A 26,580-nucleotide genomic window follows, 5' to 3' on the forward strand; every position below is an offset into this window, starting at 1 on the left:
TCCAGACTGCGTTGGCCCAGTCCAGGGCCCTCCCCGACAAACAGGAGACAAGGAGGCTTACACTCTCCTCACCCGAGGGAGTCGGACGCACGGTAGCCAGATAAAGCTCAAGCTGGAGCAGAAATCCCTGGCAACCAGCCGCTGCTCCATCGTACACCCTCGGGGGGGGTGAGACGCAAAGTGCTGGTCCCAGCCGATGACCCTGTAGGAGTGGGTTGTGTCGTCTGCAGGGGAGCTGAAGGGGCCGTCGGGAGACCACTCCTCTCCCATCGTTCCATCCTCTCCATCATCTGGTCCATCGCTGACCCGATACGATGAAGGACAGCGGTATGATGATGGACACGCTCCTCCATAGTTGGGAGAGGGGTGGTCGCTGCTCCTGCTGACTCCATATGGTGGTGCGGGCTTCTGTCAGAGCTGCTAGGAGAACTGGGTGGATGAAGTCAAGCGCAGAGAACAGGTTTCAAGAAACGTGGATTTAATTTTCCAATACACAGGGAAAACGATCATGCCCTAAAACACACGGGCGCATGAAAAGATGAGTCCAAAAACATCGGACTAAACTGTTCCGAGAAAATTACAAAATCCACATACAAATCCAACACCAACATAACAGAAAAAAAGCCCGCACAACAGCCAGCGGGCTACCTACCCTTAAATAGCCTACCCACCAAACTAAACTCAAAACAGGTGCACCCAATCAGCCCAAACTAACAGAAACAAAAAGAAAAGAATCGATGGCAGCTAGTAGACCGGTGACGACGACCGCCGAGCGCCGCCCGAACAGGAAGAGGCACCATCCTCGGCGGGATTCGTGACATTATGGCGTTTTTTGAGCAGTGGCATCTTCCTTGCTGAGCGGCCTTTCAGGTTATGTCGATATAGGACTCGTTATACTGTGGGTATAGATACTTTTGTACCTGTTTCCTCCAGCATCTTTACAAGGTTCTTTGCTGTTGTTCTGGGATTGATTTGCACTTTTCGCACCAAAGTACGTTCATCTCTAGGAGACAGAACGCGTCTCCTTCCTGAGCGGTATGATGGCTGCGTGGTCAAATGGTGTTTATCCTTGCGTACTATTGTTTGTACAGATGAACGCGGTGCACAGTCAACTTAGTGTATGTAAACTTCTGACCCACTGGAATTGTGATACAGTGAATTATAAGTGAAATAATCTGTCTGTAAACAATTGTTCGAAAAATTACTTGTAGATGTCCTAACCGACTTGCCAAAACTATAGTTTGTTATCAAGAAATTTGTGGAGTGGTTGAAAAATAGTTTTAATGACTCCAACCTAAGTGTATGTAAACTTCTGACTTCAACTGTAGGTTTCTACTTCCAGCTTATACATACTATTCACTTTTTGCATACAGGATGAATAGATGTAAACAGGAACTTTCTTGTGAGTGGCTGTTGTGGCAGCTGAATAATTATCTGGAGGAATAGTGAAGAATGATGGAACAGCAGCTGGCATGTTATACTGTATACTGTGAGCATATAAGGAGCAAGGAGCTAGAGATTAGCTACAGCTAAAGACATCCCTCTTATCACCAGTCTTGGGTAATGCAACACTACTGCATATTGGGAAACTTGTTCACATAGATAGTCACATTGCACCAATCCTCTCCTTAGCTTGCAGACTTGCTACCACATGTAGGTTTGCAAATAGTGTGATGAATCAGTGTTGTGGTAGGCGGATTAATTCTTTGGACTTTCATGTTGTACTTCGTACTTTCTTAATGGATAAGCACCAAAAGACAGACTGTGTTATGTCTCAACAAAACAAATGATTTGTTTACACTTTGTGTGTGCATGTGTGTGTGTATATGCGTGTGTGTGTGCGTGCCTGCGTGTGTGTGTTTTGTGTGTCTGTATACATCTTCAGGCATCTGGACTTTAGGAGCTACAGGATAAGAACAGGCTGAGGCATATGCTCACACAGATAACAATCAATTATGGGTAAACTCACAGCTACACTGCTATTTCTCAGAGATTTTCCTCCTTGAGATAATGCCAGAAAGGCATGTGACATTTCAAAAGTTCATTCTCTGTTGAAAACACATTAGAGAAACTTAAATGCGCTCGGCTTGGCAGATTCAGTCATACCAGAATTATAATACCTCATAAGTTTGTTCTTTCTTTACATCCTAAAGACATTCCCCTACCGTTGGGCCCTTGAGCAAGGCCCTTAACCCCATGCTCTCCATCCAGGGACGCTGCACTGCAGCTTGACCCTGTGCTTGTCTAAACTATATGTGTTATGTGTGCTGTCTGGGGTTGGGGGGCGATTAGGAACCTGTCCAGGACTCTCTTAAATCAGAGCCCTACTGGCTTTGACAGCTCAGAGATAAAAAGATTACTGGGCCTTTCAGCACCTGATCATATTTTACATTTTACATTAACATTTCAATTTGACCTCTGCATGCCTCCGGAGCCTCTGCAATTGCATCGCACCATTCATACGGTGCCACCGGCAACATTTTCGGATCAAGCATAAATTGGCTTCTATCCAGAGCGACTTACAGTAGTGAATGCATACATTTTCGTACTGGTCTCCAGTGGGAATCAAACCCACAACCCTGGCATTGCAAGTGCCATGCTCTACCAACTGAGCCACAAAGGATCAGACATCTATGGGCCTTAATAGAAGAAGGGTGACTCAAAAGAAATCTGTCTGAAAAACACAGTGTGCTCAGCAAGATCCACAAAGCCAATCACACATCAAAAAGATCTGTCGCATGGTCTCTCTCTCTCTCTCTCTCTCTCTCTCTCTCTCTCTCTCTCTCTCTCTCTCTCTCTCTCTCTCTCTCTCTCTCTCTCTCTCTCTCTCTCTCTCTCTCTCTCTCTCTCTCTCTCTCTCTCTCTCTCTCTCTCTCTCTCTCTCTCTCTCTCTCTCTCTCTCTCTCTCTCTCTGCCAGGCCTTGGGACACAGAACAGATACAGATCTTTCTTAGATTGTTCTGGTGGAAAATGCTTTTCCTCATTTCACGCTTTGGTTTCTTCTAATGTGGCTGTTCTTACTGTTCTCTCTATGAGGACTTTAATTCTAATTCAGAAACAACTACAGCGATAGGATTTGTAGTCATAGCTTGACAGAAACATCCAGTTGAAACGTACCAGGTTCTTTAATTCTTTAAAGTTTAATTACAGCCAAACAATGCTGTGTGTGTGTGCGACACTTGTGACTTTAGCTGTAAGGCAGTGGCAGGGAGTTGTAGATGTGTGTAACATCCTGTTTCTGGGGCTTGATGCCAGGGGGTTATTACTTTATATGTCATTTATATAACATCTGTACTTGTTTTATATGTCCTTTTATATTATACCAGCGTACATACGTATAGCCCTATGACATCATCTACTTACCTGTTAATTCTCTTGCTCACAAGCTGGTGTCCATCATTCTGGAGAAGGTAGGTTGAGACTGACAGACAGACAGATAGTGCTACTATTAAAAAGGCTGTCCAAGGAAGTCCCTTACTTATCAGCTACACAGAGATACAGTAACAGGCATGTCAGACTCAGCCTTCAAGCTCAATACGAACCCAAATAGGTTAATAACCTGGTATATAGGTAAGGTTTATTCACCCGTGTGTGCAGATAAATGTGCATGTAACACTACGTAATAATTTCATTGTCATACATTCCATTCATTCCATCCCACCTCTTAACATTCTATGCATTCACTCCCTTGGTGTCTGGAAATCTATGGCAGTGTCCCAAATGGCACCTTATTCACTACGAAAATCTGTAAGAGTTATGTGGAGGCCAATTAGATGATGGTTCGATCGCATTCTGTCTCCTATCAACACTTTTTTTTTAACTTTTGGTGCCAGTGAGAATGAAACTAGCTTGATTAATAATAATAATATAATATAATAATAATAATAATATTGATTAAGCCTCCTCCATGTACAGTATATCTCACTAGGTCCGGGTTTGTTAACCTCTATGTATCCACCAGGTCTAATGTGCCCATAATATTTGTTGTACAGTATATCTCACTAGGTCCGGGTTTGTTAGCCTCTATGTATCCACCAGGTCTAATGTGCCCATAATATTTGTTGTACAGTATATCTCACTAGGTCCGGGTTTGTTAGCCTCTATGTATCCACCAGGTTCAATGTGCCCATAATATTTGTTATCTCCTTAAGTGCATACGGGTGATAGTTTGTAGTGTGATTTCCTTTGTGGTCCATTGAAGTACTTAAAACCGTGTTATAATCTCCCACCATAATAATAGGATCGTTTGTTGCTTGTGAGCTCAATAGATTGTTATAAATCTTTTTTTAAAGTGTGGATCAACCTTATTTGGACCATATAGATTAATTATCCAAATATGTTTATCGTTCAATAGCATATTCAAAAGGATCCACCTTCCTTGCGGATCTGTTTGGACAGTTTGCACATTTGGCTTAAAATTATTATTAATTAATATCATCACCCCTTTTGAATTTCTTTGCCCGTGACAGAAGTTCCTTTTTCCACATAACTTAATCTATAAATGTCAGTGGCGGTTGACGGTTATGAGGGAGGACACATTTTCTTCTGAGCATGGCCTTATTTCTATTACAGCATATTGGATGACTGTCATTCGTATTCCATTCACTCAGCTCAATGTAACATCGCTAGGTTTAGGATACTACATGATACTCAAATTTTCCCTGTTACCATCATGGGGTTGCTCGTCATGAGAGAGAGAGATAAACAAAATAGGGATGTAGTGTTGTAGGTGTCACGCCCTGACCTTAGTATTCTTTGTTTTCTTTATTATTTTTGGTTAGGTCAGGGTGTGACAAGGGTGATTATATGTTTTTTCGCCTGTCTAGGGTTTTTTGTCTAGAAATGCTGGCAATAATCATGGATCTTTGCCCTTGCCTGTGGTTTCATATCTCAGATGCTGAAATCCCTAGTGTGGTTCCTCTCAAGGTTTCTGACTGCTAGAGACTTTTCCCTCACCACTGTGCTTCTGCTTGCTTTTTAGGGTCTAGGCCGGGTTACTGTAAAGCACTTTGAGACAACTGTTTGGGTGTTATAAATACATTTGATTGATCTATTGATTGATTTATGGTATCCTCTGTGTCCTCTGCTCCATCCAGTTGGGTGTTTATCTATGAGAAAGGCTACCAGTCGACAGACACGGCCGTGAGTTCTGTCTTTACTAAGATGAAAGGGGTGGGCTACACCATGGTGGATGGAGAGGAGAGGGTCTGGGACATGGTCGACTACGTCTTCCCTGAACAGGTGGGTCATTGGCTAATATCTTTCTTGAACAGGTGGCTGAGTGTGGACGAACAACACTAGTACTGTAATGAATGAGAAACTGAATGAATGACCTGAAAGGTCACATATCATTACACCCTCTAGGAACTGAGCCTCACAGTACATCTACCAGTGTGCTGTAATACTAGTGCAATAGTAATGCGTAATAAAGTACTACAGCGAGGTTCATGCAGGGAAGTCAGACAGATGGTGTCTGACAGATTGAAGAAGAAGAAGGAGGAGGAAAAGGAGGAGAACATGAAGAAGGTGAAGAAGATGAACTGTGGTATCGTGATATCATTGTCAACACACAGGTGTGAGTGAAACTGTACCTAACTTTCATCAGTGGCTCCTTTGCACGCATCCTGATCCCGCACACACATTAGGCAAATACAGAGACAAGCAGGAGAGTCTCTGTAAACACAGTGACATTGTTTGCCTAAGTGTAGTCAGCTCATGTTGACCGTGACAAAGCAATAAAGAGATACAAAGAAGACACTACTGTTTACTCTGAGGGGTGTGGCCATGATGGGTCTATTTAATTCAGAACCAACCAGTTTGACTGATGGTTAGGAGTAAGGAGATCAATTACCAAAAACAGCAAGAAGGTCACAAGATTATACAGCCTGTGATCTGTTAACTTATTCAAGGTATTTACCTGAAGATTACCTTGTCTGTTATCATAATATATGGTATCTGTTAACTTATTCAAGGTATTTACCTGAAGATGACCTTGTCTGTTATCATAATATATCAAATCAAAGTTTATTTGTCACGTGCGCTGAATACAACAGCGCCGAATACAGTGAAATGCTTACTTACAGGCTCTAACCAATAGTGCAAAAAAGGTATTAGGTGAACAATAGGTAAGTAAAGAAATAAAACAACAGTAAAAAGACAGGCTATATACAGTAGCGAGGCTATACGAGTAGCGAGGCTACATACAGACACCGGTTAGTCAGGCTGATTGAGGTAGTATGTACATGTAGATAAGGTTAAAGTGACTATGCATATATGATGAACAGGGAGTAGCAGTAGCGTAAAAGAGGGGGTGGCGGGACACAATGCAGATAGCCTGGTTAGCCAATGTGCAGGAGCACTGGTTGGTCGGCCCAATTGAGGTAGTATGTACATGAATGTATAGTTAAAGTGACTATGCATATATGATAAACAGAGAGTAGCAGCAGTGTAAAAGAGGGGTTGGGGGGGGGGAACACTGCAAATAGTCCGGGAAGCCATTTGATTTTCCTGTTCAGGAGTCTTATGGCTTGGGGGTAAAAACTATTGAGAAGCCTTTTTGTTCTTGACTTGGCACTCCGGTACCGCTTGTCATGCGGTAGTAGAGAGAACAATCTATGACTGGGGTGGCTGGGGTCTTTGACAATTTTTAGGGCCTTCCTCTGACACCACTTGGTGTAGAGGTCCTGGTGTAGAGGTCCTGAATAGGCTTTGTCGTGCCCTCTTCACGACTGTCTTGGTGTGTTTGGACCATTCTAGTTTGTTGTTGATGTGGACACCAAGGAACTTGAAGCTCTCTACCTGCTCCACTACAGCCCCGTCGATGAGAATGGGGGCGTGCTCGGTCCTCCTTTTCCTGTTGTCCACAATCATCTCCCTAGTCTTGGTCACATTGAGGGATAGGTTGTTATTCTGGCACCACCTGGCCAGGTCTCTGACCTCCTCCCTATAGGCTGTCTCGTCGTTGTCGGTGATCAGGCACACCACTGTTGTGTCGTCTGCAAACTCAATGATGGTGTTGGAGTCATGCCTGGCCATGCAGTCGTGGGTGAACAGGGAGTACAGGAGGGGACTGAGCACGCACCCCTGGAGAGCTCCAGTGTTGAGGATCAGTGTGGCAGATGTGTTGCTACCTACCCTCACCACCTGGGGGCGGCCCGTCAGGAAGTCCAGGATCCAGTTGCAGAGGGAGGTCTTTAGTCCCAGGATCCTTAGCTTAGTGATGAGCTTTGAGGGTACTATGGTGTTGAATGCTGAGCTGTAGTCAATGAATAGCATTCTCACATAAGTGTTCCTTTTGTCCAGGTGGGAAAGGGCAGTGTGGAGTGCAATAGAGATTGCATCATCTGTGAATCTGTTTGGGCGGTATGCAAATTAGAGTGGGTCTAGGGTTTCTAGGATAATGGTGTTGATGTGAGCCATTATGTCAGGAGGTCTACGTGTAGCTGGTGTATAGGAGTCAGGCGCAGGACAGCAGATAAGAGTAAATAAACATATTTAAAAACAGAGCCCACAATAACGGACCTACCTACATAGAAACAATCACTCACAAACAAACATGGGGGAACAGAGGGTTAAATAATGAACAGGTAATTGGGGGTTTGAAACCAGGTGTGTAAGACAAAGACAAAACAAATGGAAAAAGAAAAGTGGATCGGCGATGGCTAGAAGGCCGGTGACGTCGACTGCCGAGCGCCGCCTGAACAAGGAGAGGGACCGACTTCGGCGTAAGTCGTGACACATTACCAACCTTTCAAAGCACTTCATGGCTACGGACGTCAGTGCTACAGGTCTGTAGTTATTTAGGCAGGTTGCCTTTGTGTTCTTGGGCACAGGGACTATAGTGGTCTGCTTGAAACATGTTGGTATTACAGACTCAATCAGGGACAATGAAAATGTCATAATATATAATATATGGTATATGTTAACTTATTCAAGGTATTTACCTGAGTCTCATGGTGATTTCCAAAACAATGTAATTGATACTGGTTATACAGTATTGATTTAGTGATTCAACATTGTATTACACCAAAAGGTATTTATTTTCTAGATATTGAAATAGGCAGTATATTGAGCAGTTTTATAGTAGTAGTAGTATTAATAGTAGTAGTAAAAGCTGTCTTGTACTACTGTAACTACACAGACATGTCTTAATAACATTAATCTACAAAGAAATTATATTGACTCTAACTGCATTATCAATTAGATGCCATTGTGGTACTGCCATAACATTGACTGGAATCGATGCAATAACATCTGTCTTTGCATGATAATAACCACTTCCCGAAGTGGTCACAGTCAGTGACTTAGCATCGTGTGACCGAATTACACAATGCCATGCCATCCAGACCTGTGTTGAAATACTATTTAAGATCTTTCAAATACTTTGAGTGTTTACTTTAGCCTGCCTGGAGTGTCAGGTGGCCGGGGTTTGTACTTTGGAGATGTTAGACTTTGTTGTTGATTCCATTGCAACAGGGAAGCTCAATCAAGCACAGATAAAGTGCCAATCAAGCAGAGCTAAATGGCGTCAAATAGTATTTGAACCTAGGTCTGATGCCATCTAATGCTGTTACCCAGGCAGGAAGGCTCCAGTACCAGTCCTTATTAATTCAGGGCCACAAGTCCTGTGCTTTATATGGCCTCTACATATGAGTTAGTTTACATTAACATGAACGACATCCTGGTCGAGACTCGAGAGAGGGCCAATAGAATGAAACAGGAGAGCGAGGGTCATAGAAATGCAATTACTAGAACATGAAAACGTCCCTTAGACCAGGGCTATTCGACTGCACCTTCATGTAATTCAGTAGTTCTGTTGCATGTCGGGGGCTATAGATCTGTTACAAAAACAACAGCGACAAAAGGTTTGTCACATAACGTGGAGAGATGACCTGCAGGTCTGTGAAAGGTAATAACATTTTAAATGACAACTGATTTTACCTCATGACCTTCTGACGTGAGGACATTTACAGGTAAAACTATATCCGGTAGCAGACCTTGTTGTTCCCATAGGGAATGGACGGGGGATCGTTATATATACAGGTCAAATTCAAATAATTCGATATGCTTTAATAACAAGGTCAATGTTGCCAAAGCAAAGTGATACAATAATAATTATGAAAACAAAAGCGACAACAATAAGAATAGTGGCTATAATACTAAAGAAAAACAAATGGCTTCAAACTGTATGATTGTCACCTTTAAAGATACAATTATAATCTCTCTGTGTCTCTGTCTCTCCAGCCCTGTTTTTACATGGTGCTAACATGTGTCCTTTGTCCTGATCTAGTATACATTATGATTGTGCCCACATTTCCAGAAATGTTTCTGTTATCTCTCCTCTGTGTCTGCATTTCCTGGTTCCTTCCTTTATGCAAATTATTTCACAGGTATTCTTTCAAAATAATATGTATTTATTTATTGTAAGACATATTGATGTAATAAGTCAATGTTACCACCTGTCAATGATTTTAGAGGGCTAAATAACGAAGATTTAAATAGTTTTTCTGTCCAGATCTGTCTACACTTGTAAGATATCCAGACACAATGCGTATCTGACTACCTCTGGATGTGGAAAGGTTGATCTTATCACAATCGGATCACAATGTGTATTTTGATTGTCTACACCTGTCTAAAAATGTGGGCACAATCAGAATGTGGACAAGATAAGAACAAAGGGCGCAAGTTAGAATCAGGTGTAAATGGGGCTTTTCTCTCTCTCTCTCTCTCTTCTCTTCTCTTCTCTCTCTCTCACACACCTTAGGGAGACTCATCTTTTGTGGTGATGACCAACTACATTATAACCAAAGGTCAGAAAATGGGAAAATGTCCTGAGGTATGTCAACTCATCTCAAAAGTATTTATTGGATTTTCTGTATCTCTTTGTATATCTTTCTGATATTAATCCATTTTCATAAATACTAAAGCTAAATGTAAAGTCCATCATATCAGCTTATCTACTTTCATTGTGAGATTAAATACATTTGCACAGAGATTATCAATCAGGAATATGTGGTCTTAACAAATTATGTCCTTTGTTGTCATATTTTATCATGTTTCGCTCACACACACACACACACACACACACACACACACACACACACACACACACACACACACACACACACACACACACACACACACACACACACACACACACACACACACACACACACACACACACACACACACACACACACACACACACAACAACAACAGTTACCCATTGACTCTAACTCCTTCCTGTGTTTCAGCTCGCAGAACCCAGGTATCTCTGCAACTCCGACTCAGACTGTGAAATAGGGATAATAGAACGTACAGGACATGGTAAAGTCCTGACGGCATGGCAGTGTGACACAGTCCCACTCACTTTTTTAGTGTTTCTCAACTTCTGGTCCGTGGACCAGCGTTGGTTCATGGCACATTGCTGGCCGGTCCTGGCCGGTTCCTGAGATGGTTAACTGAACACTAATATAGTCAGTTCTACAGTGCTAGCAGGTTGTCCCCCAAAGGAGGAAGAGGTATAGTTTGTCAGTCCCTGACACAAGAGGGCCATAGCTTGTCAGTCCCTGGTATAAAAAAGGTTGAGAAACACTGCACTAACTAACCCTCTTCACGACCTACCTAGCCAAGCTAACCATTCTTCACTGCCACTACCACAACCATCCCTACCTGCCTACTCACACTGGCCATCTATAACTACAATAAGGGATAAACAACAAAGGGATGTGAGTTCAGTGAAAATAATTCACAGTCCTTCGTAGTCTATCCCTTACGTTGTTCAATTATTACTACTGTATGTACTGGATTCTAATTACTTGTAATCAAAATCAGGTGTTGTTTAACATAAATTAAAATGGCACACGATTTCACTTGTCAGAGAGCAAAAACCTTGTCAGGGAGATAAGTGTTCAGGTTGTATCATCATTGTTTCCCTGCCCAAAGTCATGAAGAAAAAGTATGCTTGATTTCAGATCAACAACTTTCCATGTTCTTAGCAACATGACGCAGGGTGGTTGAGCGCCTTGGCTCACCATTCTATTAAAGCATGCAAACAGAGTCCCACACACACATATTATGCATACATGCACACAACCACTGCCTTCCGTTCCACAAGCTAAATAAAATCGACGACCTACGCGGAAGATTAAACTACCAACGGGACATTAAAAACTGTAATATCTTATGCTTCATGGAGTCATGGCTGAACGACGACATTATCAACATGCACCTGGCTGGTTATACGCTCTATCGGCAGGATAGAACAGCGGCATCTGGTACAACAAGGGGTGGCGGACTATGTATATTTGGAAATAACAGCCGGTGCACGATATCTAAGGAAGTCTTGAGGTATTGTTCGCCTACCTAGAGAGTTTTCATCTGTATTTTACGTAGCTGTCTACATACCACCACAGACTGATGCTGGCACTAAGACCGCACTCAATGAGCTGTATTCCGCCATAAGCAAACAGGAAAATGCTCATCCAGAGGCAGCGCTCCTAGTGGCCAGGGACTCTAATGCAGGCAAACTTAAATCCGTTTTACCAAATTTCTATCAGCATGTTAAATGTGCAACTAGAGGGGGAAAAAACTCTAGACCACCTGTACTCCACACACAGAGACTCGTACAAAGCTCTCCCTCGCCCTCCATTTGGCGAATCTGACCATAATTCTATCCTCTTGATTCCTGCTTACAAACAAAAATGAAAACAGTGACTCGGTAAATAAAAAAGTGGTGAGATGAAGCAGATGCTAAGCTACAGGACTGTTTTGCTAGCACAGACTGGAACATGTTCCGGGATTCTTCCGATGGCATTGAGGAGTACAATATATCAGTCATTAGCTTCATCAATAAGTGCATCGATGAAGTCGTCCCCACAGTGACCGTACGTACATACCTCAACTAGAATCCATGGATTACAGGCAAAATCCGCACTGAGCTAAAGGCTAGAACTGCCGCTTTCAAGGAGCGGGACACTAACCCGAAAGCTTATAAGAAACGCCGCTATGCCCTCCAACGAACCATCAAATAGGCAAAGTGTTAATACAGGACTAAGATCGAATCGTATTACACCGGCTTCGACGCTCGTCGGATGTGGCAGGGCTTGCAAACCATTACAGACTACAAAGGGAAGCACAGCCGAGAGCTGCCCAGTGACACAAGCCTTTCACACGAGCTAAACTACTTCTATGCTCGCTTTGAGGCTAATAACACTGAAACATGCATGCGCTGACCAACTGGCAAAGTGTCTTCACTGACATTTTCAACCTCTCCCTGTCCGAGTCTGTAATACCAACATGTTTTAAGCAGACCACCATAGTCCCTGTGCCCAAGAACACTAAGGTAACCTACCTAAATGACTACTGACCCGTAGCACTCACATCTGTAGCCATGAAGTGCTTTGAAAGGCTGGTAATGGCTCACATCGACACCATTATCCCAGAATCCCTAGACCCACTCCAATTTGCATACCGCCCTAACAGATACACAGATGATGCAATCTCTATTGCACTCCACACTGCCCTTTCCCACCTGGGCAAAGGGAACACCTAACACTGAGTTGTAGGCAATGCTATTCATTGACTACAGCTCAGCGTTCAAAACCATAGTGCCCTCAAAGCTCATCAATAAGCTAAGGACCCTGGGACTAAACACCTCCCTCTGCAACTGGATCCTGGACTTCCTGACGAGCGACCCCCAGGTGGTAAGGGTAGGTAACAACACATCCACAACGCTAATCCTCAACACAGGGGCCCCTCAGGGGTGAGTGCTCAGTCCCCTCCTGTAATCCCTGTTCACTCATGACTACACGGCCAGGCACGACTCCAACACCATCATTAAGTTTGCCGATGACATAACAGTGGTAGGCCTGATCACCGACAATGACAAGACAGCCTTTAAGGAGGACGTCAGAGACCTGGCCGTGTGGTGCCAAGACATCGACCTCTCCCTCAATGTGATCATGTCACGCCCTGACCGTAGATTGCTTTGTATGTTTCTATTTTTAGTTTGGTCAGGGTGTGATCTGGGTGGGTATTCTATGTCTGGGTATTCTATGTCTGGGTATTCTATGTTGTAGGTCTAGGTTTTCTGTTTCTGTGTGTTTGGCCTGGTGTGGCTCCCAATCAGAGGCAGCTGTCTATCGTTGTCTCTGATTGGGAGCCATATTTAGGTAGCCTGTTTTTCCACTTTTGCTTGTGGGTGGTTGTTTCCTGTTTAGTGTTTGTTTCACCTTACAGGACTGTTTGTTTGTCGTGTTTGTTGTTTTGTTTAGTGTTGCGTATTGGATTAAAGAATATGAACACTTACCACGCTGCACCTTGGTCCTCTTCTTCTCCTCCAGACGACAAGCGTTACAGATCAAGACAAAGGAGATGATTGTGGACTACAGGAAAAAGAGGACCGAGCACGCCCCCCATTCTCATCGACGGGGCTGTAGTGGAGCAGGTTGAGAGCATCAAGTTCCTTGGTGTCCATATCACCAACAAACTAACATGGTCCAAGCACACAAATACAGTCGTGAAGAGACCTATTCCCCTCAGGAGACTGAAAAGATTTGGCATGGGTTCTCAGATCCTCAAAAGGTTTTACAGATGCACCATCAAGAGCATCCTGATGGGTTGCATCACCGCCTGGTATGGGAACTGCTCGGCCTCCAACCGCAAGGCACAACAAAGGGTAGAGCGTACGGCCCAGTACATCACTGGGGCCAAGCTTCCTGCCACCCAGGACCTCTATACCAGGCAGTGTCAGAGGAAGGCCCTAAAAATAGTCAAAGAATCCAGCCACCCTAGTCATAGACTGTTCTCTCTGCTACCGCACGGCAAGCGGTACCGGAGTGCCAAGTCTAGGTCTAAGAGGCTTCTAAACAGCTTCTACCCCCAAGCCATAAGACTTCTGAACATCTAATCAAATGGCTACCCGGACTATTTGCATTGGCCACCCTCTCTTTTACGCTGCTGCTACTCTCTGTTATTATCTATGCACAGTCACTCTAATAACTCTACCTACATGTACAGTTGAAGTCGGAAGTTTACATACACCTTAGCCAAATACATTTAAACTCAGTTTTTCACAATTTCTGATATTTAATCCTAGTAACAATTCCGTGTCTTAGCTCAGTTAGGTTCACCTCTTTATTTTAAGAATGTGAAATGTCAGAATAAAAGTAGAGAGATTAATTTATTCAGCTTTTATTTCTTTCATCACATTCCCCAGTGGGTCAGAAGTTTACATACACTCAATTAGTATTTGGTAGCATTGCCTTTAAATTGTTTAACTTGGGTCAAACGTTTCAGGTAGCCTTCCACAAGCTTCCCACAATAAGTTGGGTGAATTTTGGCCCATTCCTCCTGACAGAGCTGGTGTAACTGAGTCAGGTTTGTAGGCCCCCTTGCTCGCACACGCTTTTTCAGTATAGGATTGAGGTCAGGGCTTTGTGATGGCCACTCCAATACCTTGACCTTGTTGTCCTTAAGCCATTTTTCCACAACTTTGGAAGTATGCTTGGGGTCATTGTCCATTTGGATGACCCATTTGCGACCAAGCTTTAACTTCCTGACTGATGTCTTGAGATGTTGCTTCAATATATCTACAAAATTTTCCTACCTCATGATGCCATCTATTTTGTGAAGTGCACCAGTCCCTCCTGCCGCAAAGCACCCCCACAACATGATGTTGCCACCCCCGTGCTTCACGGTTGGGATGGTGCTCTCGGCTTGCAAGCCCCCCCCCTTTTTCCTCCAAACATGACGATGGTCATTATGGCCAAACAGTTCTATTTTTGTTTCATCAGACCAGAGGACATTTCTCCAAAAAGTACGATCTTTGTCCCCATGTGCAGTTGCAAACCGTAGTCTGGCTTTTTTATGGCGGTTTTGGAGCAGTGGCTTCTTCCTTGCTGAGCGGCCTTTCAGGTTATCCGATATAGGACTCGTTTTACTGTGGATATAGATACTTTTGTACCTGTTTCCTCCAGCATCTTCACAAAGTCCTTTGCTGTTGTTCTGGGATTGATTTGCACTTTTCGCACCAAAGTACGTTCATCTCTAGGAGACAGAACACGTCAACTTCCTGAGCGGTATGACAGCTGTGTGATCAAATGGTGTTTATACTTGCGTACTATTGTTTGTACAGATGAACGTGGTACCTTCAGACGTTTGGAAATTGCTTCCAAGGATGAACAAGACTTGTGGAGGTCTACAATGTTTTTCCTGAGGTCTTGGCTGATTTCTTTTGATTTTCCCATGATGTCAAGCAAAGAGGCACTGAGTTTGAAGGTAGGCCTTGAAATACATCCACAAGTACACCTCCAATTGACTCAAATGATATAAATTAGCCTATCAGTGTAACGGTCGTTCTCCTCCTCTTGTAGGGATTGGACCAAAGCGCAGCGTGAAATGTTGACATAACGAAGATTTATTAAAGTAAAGACGTAACACGAAAACACTTTAACAAACTACAAAACAAGTAAACGATGTAGACAGACCTGGACTTGAGAACTTACAAATAAACGAAGAACGCACGAACAGGAACAGACTACATACACGAACGACAAACGATACAGTCCCGTGTGGTAAACATACAGACACGGAAGACAACCACCCACAACAAACAATGTGAAACAACCTACCTATATATGGTTCTCAATCAGAGGAAACGTCAAACACCTGCCTCTGATTGAGAACCATACAAGGTCAATTAACAATGACACTTAACATAGAACAAACAACACAGACTGCCCACCCAGCTCACGTCCTGACCCACTAAACACAACTATACAAAAGGAAAACAAGGTCAGGAACGTGACAATCAGGAGCTTCTAAAACCATGACATCATTTTCTGGAATTTTCCAAGCTGTTTAAAGGCACAGTCAACTTAGTGTATGTAAACTTCTGACCCACTGGAAATGTTGATACAGTGAATTATATGTGAAATAATCTGTCTGTAAACAATTGTTGGAAAAATTACTTGTGTCATGCACAAAGTAGATGTCCTAACCAACTTGCCGAAACTATAGTTTGTTAACAAGACATTTGTGGAGTGGTTGAGAAATGAGTTTTAATGACTCCAACCTAAGTGTATGTAAACTTCCGACTTTAACTGTACATATTCCCTCAATAACCTCGACTAACCGGTGCTCCCGCACATTGACTCTGTACAGGTACCCTCTATATATAGTCTCGCTATTGTTATTTTACTGCTGCTCTTTAATTACTTTAGTTCCTTTTATTTCTTCTTCTTTTTTAAACTGCATTGTTGGTTAGGGGCTTTTAAGTAAGCATTTCACCTGTTGTATTCGGCGCATGTGACTAATAACATTTGATTTGATTTGAACCATTAACTCGCAGACAAATGCAATCGACACAAGTCATAAGCACAGTCAGAGACATAGGCAGACAGATTAGCAGACACATAGGGAGTAGTAGAAGCCAATCTAATAAGCCTATACAGTAGAATGATGAACCTATATAACGTAGGAAGTTGAAAGGGTTGGCTCTGTATTTTGTAACTGTCCCAATATGCCCATGGGTTATATCTAAAAAACCTGAAACCCCACCTCTTTAAGGAATACCTAGGATAGGATAAAGTAATCCTTCTCACTCCCCCCCCCCTTAAAAGATTTAGATGCACTATTGTAAAGTGGCCGTTCCACTGGATGTCATAAGGTGAATGCACCAATTTGTAAGTCGCTCTGGATAAGAGCGTCTGCTAAATGACTTAAATGTAAATGTAAAAAATCTAAGCCCTTTCAACCTCTCAGAACCACATCAGCTTCAATGTTTTTCATGCAGAAGGAAATTACTTTTCAGATCAGAGAGATATAAAAGAGATATCTCAGCACTCTTTTTGCTCTCTTAACAGTTTCCTTTGGTGTTCTGTAATGAGATACATTTTAGATAAGATTTTAAGAAAAAAAAGTGGACGTAGAAACGTTAATTCTGTTTCTGTGAAGGACTCATACTCATGCGTACTTCATGTTGAAAATCTATATCCCTCACGTGTCTTTTCTCCATGTCAATGTCTCGCTGCCCCCCTCCACCGTCCACCCCAAGGACATATGACGGGGAAGTGTGTGGGGAACACAACCAAGACGTGTGAGGTTGTAGCCTGGTGCCCTGTGGAAGATGACCGCAAAATCCCAGAGTATGTAGGATCACTGAAAATGATGTTAACACTTTACATAAAGCCTGTAGCTATAATCATTTATTACTTGTTATAAGTTATATGTACTGAATGTTACTTTGAACTGAACCAAGTGATTTGTAAGCTATTTTATGAAAGGAAAATGGTCTCCATCCATTTTCTATGATGACCTCTGTATGTCTATGTGTGTTTGATGTGTTAATGCTTTGTTTGTCTTCGTTTTCTATGTTCTACTGTTTTCCGTGCAGTCCCGCACTTTTGATGTCGGCAGAGAACCACACACTGTTCATCAAAAACTCTGTCACCTTTCCAGCATATGGTGTTAAGAGGTGAGTGACCCCTTTTTGATACAGTGTATATATTTTCATAACCTTCTATTAGTATGAGGAAAGTCACTATGGTTTAGTCTGTTACACTCATAAAAGCATAAAAAAGTTGGTTCTTCTCCTGAGATCTGTAGTATTTGCACATGATGCAGGTGGTATCTGTCTCACTCAACCTACATGATCCTGCCTTACAATATACGGCCCAATTACCATAGCAACAACATAAAGACGGTTCTCCCCTTTCGCTCCCCTGAGAGCTGCTGAAGTCAGGAGCACAGGTCAGAGCAGGAGCAGGGCACAACTCTCCTAGGACCACGAGAGGCAAGTGATCATGAGAAGAGCATAGATTAATATCATATGGGCATGTCCATCAAATAGGACCACCCTGCATCCTACTGCTGGCTTGCCTCTGAACCTAAGCAGGGTTGGTCCTGGTCGGTCCCTAGATGGGAGACCATATGCTGCTGGAAGTGTTGGAGGGCCAGTAGTAGGCACTCTTTCCTCTGGTCCCCATAAACATTTCCCAATTCCCCAGGGCAGTGATTGAGGACATTGCCCTGTGTAAGGTACTGTATTTTGGATAGGATGCTAAATGGGTGTCCTGACTCTCTGTGGTCACTAAAGATCCTATGGCACTTATTGTAAGAGTAGGGGTGTTAACCCCGGTTTCCTGACTAAATCCCAACCTAATCATCCCCAGCTTCCAATTGGCTCATTCATCCCCCTTCCTCTCCATGTAACTATTCCACAGGTCGTTGCTGTAAATGAGAATGTGTTATCAGTCAACTTACCTGGTAAAATAAGGATTAAAAAGTTCATAGGGGCATATCAATTTGGGTTTCAAATGAAAGCTAAGAGACTATATGGGAAAAGAAGGCTGTCACGTGTGCTCCCTCTCCGGCCTCTAGGTCACCAGGCTGCTCGTTATGGCGCACACCTGTCACCATTGTTACGTGCACCTGCGCGTCTTCAGACTCACCTGGACTCCATCACTTCCTTGATTACCTTCCCTATATATGTCACTCCCTTTGATTCCTTCCCCAGGCGTTATTGTTTCTGTTCCTGTGTCATGTCTGTGCGTTCATGTTTCTTATTATGTTGTGTTTATTTATTAAAACACTCACTCCCTGAACTTGCTTCCCAACTCTCAGCGCACATCGTTACAAAGGCATAGATACATTTTTCAACCATTTTCCATCTTAAACATTTCTGGATAAACAGATGGATAAGGGGCCTTAGAAATACATCGAAACACAATAATGTTGATGTAAAGATTCCTGCCAACTAATAAACACATATTTCGTTTTGGAGACATTGATTGGCTTCTCTAAGTTTAAGAAATATTACCTTTTGACTTGTAATTCCGTTACCAAAATCATAATAGTCACAAACCACAGTTGGGTCACCTGCTACTGTCCTCTCTTCCACTGGCATACTTTTCATCTCAAAACTGTTTTCTTTCTCTTTCTGTTGTCTGATGGTCAAAGCAAGAGTGTTAAAACCGTCTGAGTCTGGACAACCTCTCCCTCTCTGTCTTTCTCACTCACTTTCAGGTTAATGTCACCTCTCCCAGCTCTTACTGACACCTACCCATGAGCCCCCCCCTCTTTCCATTTACTATATACAGCATCCTCAACCACTGAGCACCAAACGACACCAGACGTCCATGGACGTTGAAAAGTAGTTGAAATTTGGTCAGTCCACCCTGGCCTTGATGTTAATGTCCACAGACGGACCGGATTGGACGAAATCTGAACCTATTATAGATGTATGTTTCACAAGTTTGAATAGTACAATACAGTGAGTAGGCACAGTAGAGAACAGTACGATACAATACAGGAGTACAGTACAGTAAAGAAAAGTAGAGTATAGTACAATAGAGTACAGTATATTGTACTCCCATGAAGTTGTAGAAACATCTCAAGGATGATCAATGGAAAGCGGATGCAACTGAGCTCAATTTCAAGTCTCATAGCAAAGGGTCTGAATACTTACATATAAGGTATTTATGTTTTTTATTTTGAATAAATGTGCAAACATTTTTAAAAAACTGTTTTTGCTTTGTTATAATGGAGTATTGTGTGTAGATTGCTGAGCATTTTTTTAAATATTTAATCCTTTTAGAATAAGGCTGCAACGTAATAAAATGTGGAAAAAGTCAAGGGGTCTGAATACTTTCCGAAGACTCTGTAAACGTGTGATGTAATACATTTATACAACAGGTGGGTAAAAGTACAACAACAACAAAATACATTATTCATATAATGATTTACATTACACCCCTTTTTCGTGATATCCAATTGGTAGTTACAGTCTTGTCCCATTGCTGCAACTCCCCTACGGACTCGGGAGAGGTGAAGGTTGAGAGCTATGCGTCCTCCGAAACACGACCCTGCCAAGCCGAACTGCTTCATGACACACAGCTCGGAAGCCAGCCGAACCAATGTGTCGGAGGAAACACCGTTTAGCTGGCGACCGTAGGCAGCTTGCAGGCGCCCGACCCACCACAAGGAGTCGCTAGAGCGCGATGGAACAAGGAAATCCAGGCCGGCCAAACGCTGGGCCAATTGTGCGCCGGCTTAAGAATGTTATTTTGCTGTAATTATTCATACTGTTTCATTGTCCCGACACAAATCTAGGTTTGCTACCCAAGCCGGCTGGTTGTTCGTTCTATCGGTTCGGTTGCCAGAGTCATGACCCAGTCGTTAAGTATTTTTGTTCTGCATCTATGGACTCGACCCAGTCGTTCTATTACAATACTGGCAACGTTGTTATCCCTTGCTTGTTAGTTAGCCAACTACGGCTAACTTACGGTCACGTCTAACAGTGCAATTAGAATAACAACAAAATATCTGCATTTGCATTTGTTTAAGCTGTTTTCTAGTGCCAATTTACAGCATTTTGATACATCCATAACAATGAGCTAATGATGCGCGATTTCACCTGGCATAGAAAATGTGTTCTCCTGTCAGGACACTTGTTTCAGAGGAGCTAGCCAACAACACAGCTTGTACAGTCACTTAAAACTGAAGCTGGAAAGACTGCAAACTAGCTGCACTTTGTTTTGTTTTACCTGTTTTCTATTGACATTTCTTTGTATTTATCCATCAAAATTATGCTGGTTCATATTTTCGACTGGCTGAGAAAAGTTGCCTGGCTGTCTGTCTCATCCCAACTCCCACCTCTACATTTTCCCATTACTATGGGAAAGCTGGAGATCGAAGTTCAATACTGAAACAATGTTGCAAATGTCAGAGAGACAGACAGTAAGGTTTATACAAATCTCCGCTATTGAAAACCAATTGCTAGTGTTAAATAAATGGAAGATAATGTCGAGATGCTTTTTTACAGTGGATATCAACTTTATAAGTTGTCTGACTGGGCTGATGAGACAGTGGATTTCACAGTGAGATGGAACAGAGTAATAGGCATTTCAAAGTCATAGCTTTAGCCAGTGGTAACTTGTGGAATAGACACTGTCTGGAATGCGGTTTTAACAAATCAGTGTCAAGGATTAGACCCACTCGTTGTATAAATGTATTACATCACACATATACAGTGCCTTCGGAAAGTATTCAGACCCCTTGACCTTTTCTACATTTTGTTACGTTACAGCCTTTTTCTAAAATTAATGAATTTTTTTCCAGCAATCTACACACAATATCCCATAATGACAAAGCGAAAACAGGTTTTTAAGAAACGTTTGCACATTTACAATTTTTTTTAAATGAAATACCTGACATAAGTATTCAGACTCTTTGCTATGAGACTCGAAATTGAGCTCAGGTGCATCCTGTTTCCATTGATCATCCAGATGTTTCTACAACTTGATTGGAGTCCACCTGTGGTAAATTAAATTGATTGGACATGATGTGGAAAGGCACACACCTGTCTATATAAGGTCCAACAGTTGATAGTGCACGTCAGAGCAAAAACCAAGCCATGAGGACGACGGAATTGTCCGTAGAGCTCAGAGACAGGATTGTGTCGGGGCACAGATCTGGGGAAGTTTACCAAAACATTTCTGCAGCATTGAAGGTCCCCAAGAACACAGTGGCCTACACAATTCTTAAATGGAAGAACCACCAAGACTCTTCCTAGAGCTGGTCACCCAATCAAACTGAGCAATCGGAGGAGAAGGGTCAGGGAGGTGACCAAGAATGCGATGGTCACTCTGACAGAGCTCCAGAGGTCCTCTGTGGAGATGGGAGAACCTTCCAGAAGGACAACCATCTCTGCCGCACTCCACCAATCAGACCTTTATGGTAGAGTGGCCAGACGGAAGCCACTCCTCAGTAAAGGGTACATGACAGCCCGCTTGGAGTTTGCCAAAAGGCACATAAAGGACTTTCAGACCATAAGAAACAAGATTCTCTGGTCTGATGAAACCAAGATTGAACTATTTGGCCTGAATGCCAAGCGTCACGTCTGGAGGAAACATGGCACCATCATACTGTGGGGATGTTTTTCAGAGGCAGGGACTGGGAGACTAGTCAAGATCGAGGCAAAGATGAACGGAGCAAAGTACATAGAGATCCTTGATGAAAACCTCAGGACCTCAGACTGGGGCAAAGGTTCACCTTCCAACAGGACAACGACCCTAAGCACACAGCCAAGACAATGCAGGAATGGCTCCGGTTCAAGTCTCTGAATGTCCTTGAGTGGCCCAGCCAGAGCCCGGACTTGAACGCGATCTCTCGGAGAGACCTGAAAATAGCTGTGCAGAGACGCTTTTAATCAAATTTGATCCATTTTAGAATAAGGCTGTAACATAACAAAATGTGGAAAAAGTCAAGGGGCCGTAATACTTTCCAAATTCACTATATTGTGTATGTAATGCATTGAATATGGATGGCGATGGTATGTGACAGCTAGTAGTGGTAGGAGTGATATAATTACCAGATCCATTCATGTTTAGGCAAGTAGTATCCCAAATGTGATCTTGATTCAAATATCTATGTAGTCAAATAACTAGTACAGTAAGATATAAACTTGTCATCTTTTTAACAATAATCTCTTCCCATTCCCTTCCCAGGAGTAACCTTGTAGAAGGTATCGACAATCAGTACATCAAGAGTTGTGTGTATGACCCGACAACGTCCCCACTGTGTCCCATTTTCAGACTGGGTGACTTGGTACAGCTGTCTGGCTTCAACTTCGCCACCATAGCCAAAATGGTGAGCAATAATGCTATACTATTTATGAGTGAAGCAGGTTTACAAGCACCTGTCACAATCCATGGGATGGCTGTGTGTTCAGTGTTGGTGATCATAGTGTTGGTGTTTATTGTTGAGTCATTGATCGATGGTGGTGTTATTGGTAACGAGGTATGCTCTGACGAAGGTCATTACCGAGGGAAAGATTAGTAGAAACACAAATTGCTTCTGATTTAAGTGTCTGGAGACTCCTTTTTCACTTAGGTGTTATTGGTACCTCCATTGATTGGCAATGTTGATGGCGTAGTATTGTGTTGTTTGGGGTTAGTTGTACCCTCATTGACTGGATGTTTTGTACTGATTGTTATGTGACAGGGCGGGGCGATTGGTATCGTCATTGACTGGACCTGTAACTTGGACTATGACCAGTCAGAGTGTAAACCGATCTACACCTTCCACGGTCTCTATGGAAATCCCAATGAGACAGACATGGCTAGAGCGTCTGTTGGATACAACTTCCGGTAAATAAAGCATCTGCCATGTGTGTCCTGTGTGGTCTTGCGGTTAGTGCTGCAGACTCTGGTACAACTTTATCCCATCTTCGGTGTGGGTTTGAATCTGACTCACTGCCTTTCTGACTCGCAATCTTGCCTACGTTTCCTGTCTCATCTTCACAGTCCTATCTCAATAAATCAGGAAGAAAAAAAACATCTGCAACAATACTGAAGTATTTATTGACCTTTCTGGTAAGGGCCCCTTTCTTATTGTAAATCGAAAAGCCTGTTCTGAATTTTGAATAGGTGAAAGAAAAACTCTTAGAAAGGGGTCTTGTTAGCCATGTGACTAAGAAGAGTACGCTGTATTCATTATACAGAGTACTCTTAGTTGCATGGCTAAGGTCATGTAAAAGGCAGAAGAGAGAGAAATACAGATCTGATTAAAGCACGAGCCTAGAGGCTGCCCAAATGTTTACATTTTGTGCTTTAGGTATGCAAAGCATTATATGGAGGACAAACAGGAGAAAAGAACACTTCTGAAAGTGTTTGGGATTCGATTCGACATCATTGTTCGTTCAGTGGTAAGTTCATGAAGTTCATGATTGCGATCCTTGTAATGTTCCCGCCAGTGTTTCTAGAATTCCTCCCTTGCAACGGTAGATGAAAACGATGAAGATTGTTAATCGTATTGTTATTTCCCAGGCCAGAAAGTTTGATATCATCCCAACACTAACAGCTATAGGGTCTGGCGTTGGAATCTTTGGAGTGGTGAGTCTTGCAATACTACACATCCTATCTGATATTTCAAAGCATACCGAATCTCAAGTAGCCTACTGTATCTCTTGAACAGCTTGCATAGTGTAGACTAAACAAACATCTTTAACTATTCAGTCGTGTGACAGCGGTAGTTATGAACACATAATTCAATGTCCACTGAGTGCACAAAACATTAAGAACACCTTCCTATTATTGAGTTGTATCCCCTTTTTCCCTCAGAACAGCCTCAATTCGTCTTGCCCATTCGCCCTCTGAACGGCACACATACACAATCCATGTCTGAAGGCTTGAAAATTATTCTTTAACCTGTATTCTGCCCTTCATCTACACTGATTGAAGTGGATTTAACAGGTGACATCAATAAGGGATCATAGCTTTCACCTGGATTCACCTGGTCAGTGTATATTATTTCTTTATGTTTATGATGCAAATAATTGTGTTGTGTTTCCGAAGGCAACTGTAGTATGCGATCTGATCCTTCTGTATCTACTACCAAAGAGGGAGTTCTACAACAACATGAAATTCAAGGTCACAGAAACAGTAGAGCAGGTGAGTTTGAGTTTCTAACTTTTGCGTAGCGTTGAGCCTCAGTCATTCAGTTTAAACAAAAAATGGTAGCATAGAGGCATTCTATAAATAGTTGTACAGAAAACTGGGCAGACAGACCTTCAACAATACACATAGTAATTTACCCAACAGTTCATGTGTTTTCTCGAAGAAATACATGGTGTAATTGTCTCCTTCTTTGGGGAAGGCTACTAGGTCCCACTTTATTTGCATAGTCCCTAAGAGATGATCTATACATGCTCAAACTGTCAGCAAACTATGGGAGAATCTCGATTGGATTGGCTCGATTACCTGCACCCTGCACCCAATGCGCGCGTATAAAAGTAGGCCCTCCTTCTCCACTAGCGTGTCTTCAGGCAAATAACAATTAAAGCGGAGAAATCGTTCTTGAATTGTGGTGGGAAGATGCATGGCTTCCCGCGCTGCTGACAACAATTTTTTTTTGCTCATACAGGAGTAATAAAGGCCTTGTGCACTAATTTTGTGAAAACAAAAACAAAACAATTCAGACTTATCAGGGTGTACTGCAGCACCCTCAGCACCCCTACTTCCTGCAGCTATGCATTGGTGTTACTTTTCCTACTGGTGGCACAATTTTATCATGATGGTAAAACATATTTAAAGTAATTTAGTTGCCATATTAGTTGATTTAGAATGGGAAGATTTAAATAAATACAAAACAAAAAAATGAAGTTCATTTTTCCAAAATGCCATGCCCCAAATGCCACCGCAATTCAAGAACGACCAATGTGTATGTAATGAGTTGTGATAGACATTCTATAGATAAACGATAAGTAGCGTATCGTTTTTAAATGTGCGCTTGCTTTTTTCCTCCGAGAAAATAACAGCTGGTTCAAAGTGGGTGCGGCGGGTTTCATAACTCTTCCGTGGAAGAAGAGGAGCAATTGAGAATCTCCCTGTCAACTGCAACGCTGTTAATATGCAACAGCTTGCATGTGTACATAGAGTTAAAGGCGATGTATGACCAATCCCAAGTCTGCATTGGTTTTACAGCAGTTACGGTGATACAGTGTCTGCAGAAGTCAGGGCATTCATACCTATTGTGCTTTGCGGAGCAGAGTAGAGCTGTTGTGACGAAGGTTGTCAAGGAAGTGAGTTTGTGTTTATACAGGACCTCTCGCCCCCATCTACCGTCAACCAATCATGTTAATATGGAGCTATACGGATCCCTCCGCATTGTAACAACTTTTGGGAGGTGCACAGCGATACTGTACGGAGCTCGATTTGGCCTCCACAAGCCTCCAGAGGCTCGGTAATTGCGTCACACCCTTCGTACGGCGCCTCCGGATCGCATTGGCGTTCAGGGTTAGGGTTAGGGTTAGGGTTAGGGTTAGGGTTAGGGTTGAACTGGGATATGGAAATTAATCTAAGGTTGGAGTTAGGATTAGTGGATAGTTACTTGAACAGTTTGTTGACAAGTGAACATCTATAAAGCATCTATTGGGGACTATTCAAATAACGTGTTTATTTCCATCCCAGTTTTAAGTAACAGCATGCATGTGGACAGATTCAAAGTCCTACTGCCATTCTGTAGTTAAAGTCTAAAGAAGCTGTCCCTAGATAGATATCCCTTCAGATGGTTACCAGGCAACACAGACAGATGATGTTCTGTTCTGACAGAAGTAGAGAAAACGGAGGGCAGATCTTAACCTGCTGTCCTCCTCTTCTCTTACTACTACTCCTACTCAGCTATTCTCTTTAAAGAGGCTAAATGAGACAGGAAGACCGTTGGTTTTTTATTTACAGTGCGACAACCTGAGGCTGGGTATAAACACGTTCATCTATTACATCCCTGACGTCTATGCAGGACCACAAGTCTCAGCCAATATAATCCTACAACATAAAGTGAGTGCATGTAGTGAAAAGTAAAGTGTGCTTTATCTTGGGGCAAGGTTGCTGGTGCATGCTGTGTGCTAAGCCTAATCAATTGAGGGTTTTTGAGGGATTTTAGGTTATTTCATGATCTTTTCACTGTTTTAATTTCCATTCATTGTTATGTTTTATGTTGTGTTTTGTCTAATATATGTTTAACTACTGTATATGTATGCTGCTGAAGTCAATGTGACTTCTCTGGTTAAAAAAAGCTTAC

The 26,580-nt window shown here is 42.6% G+C and overlaps 1 protein-coding gene across 2 annotated transcripts in view; it reads left to right on the plus strand.

Annotated features, from left to right (window-relative positions):
- The window catches only part of p2rx1 (purinergic receptor P2X, ligand-gated ion channel, 1), a 48,088-nt gene that overhangs the window by 16,403 nt on the left and 5,105 nt on the right, over positions 1-26,580 (plus strand). Inside the window, exons 2-12 of one of the 2 annotated variants that reach the window (XM_071413487.1) lie at positions 5,097-5,241; positions 9,764-9,835; positions 10,254-10,326; positions 17,057-17,147; positions 17,396-17,476; positions 22,509-22,650; positions 23,005-23,150; positions 23,617-23,707; positions 23,829-23,894; positions 24,357-24,452; positions 26,238-26,336. In XM_071413487.1, coding sequence (XP_071269588.1) covers positions 5,097-5,241; positions 9,764-9,835; positions 10,254-10,326; positions 17,057-17,147; positions 17,396-17,476; positions 22,509-22,650; positions 23,005-23,150; positions 23,617-23,707; positions 23,829-23,894; positions 24,357-24,452; positions 26,238-26,336 — 1,102 coding nt within the window. The remainder of the gene's footprint in view (positions 1-5,096; positions 5,242-9,763; positions 9,836-10,253; positions 10,327-17,056; positions 17,148-17,395; positions 17,477-22,508; positions 22,651-23,004; positions 23,151-23,616; positions 23,708-23,828; positions 23,895-24,356; positions 24,453-26,237; positions 26,337-26,580) is intronic. The other variant, XM_071413496.1, reaches the window with a different exon arrangement.

This window comes from Salvelinus alpinus, chromosome 1 (assembly GCF_045679555.1).
Source record: "Salvelinus alpinus chromosome 1, SLU_Salpinus.1, whole genome shotgun sequence".
NCBI lineage: Eukaryota > Metazoa > Chordata > Actinopteri > Salmoniformes > Salmonidae > Salvelinus > Salvelinus alpinus.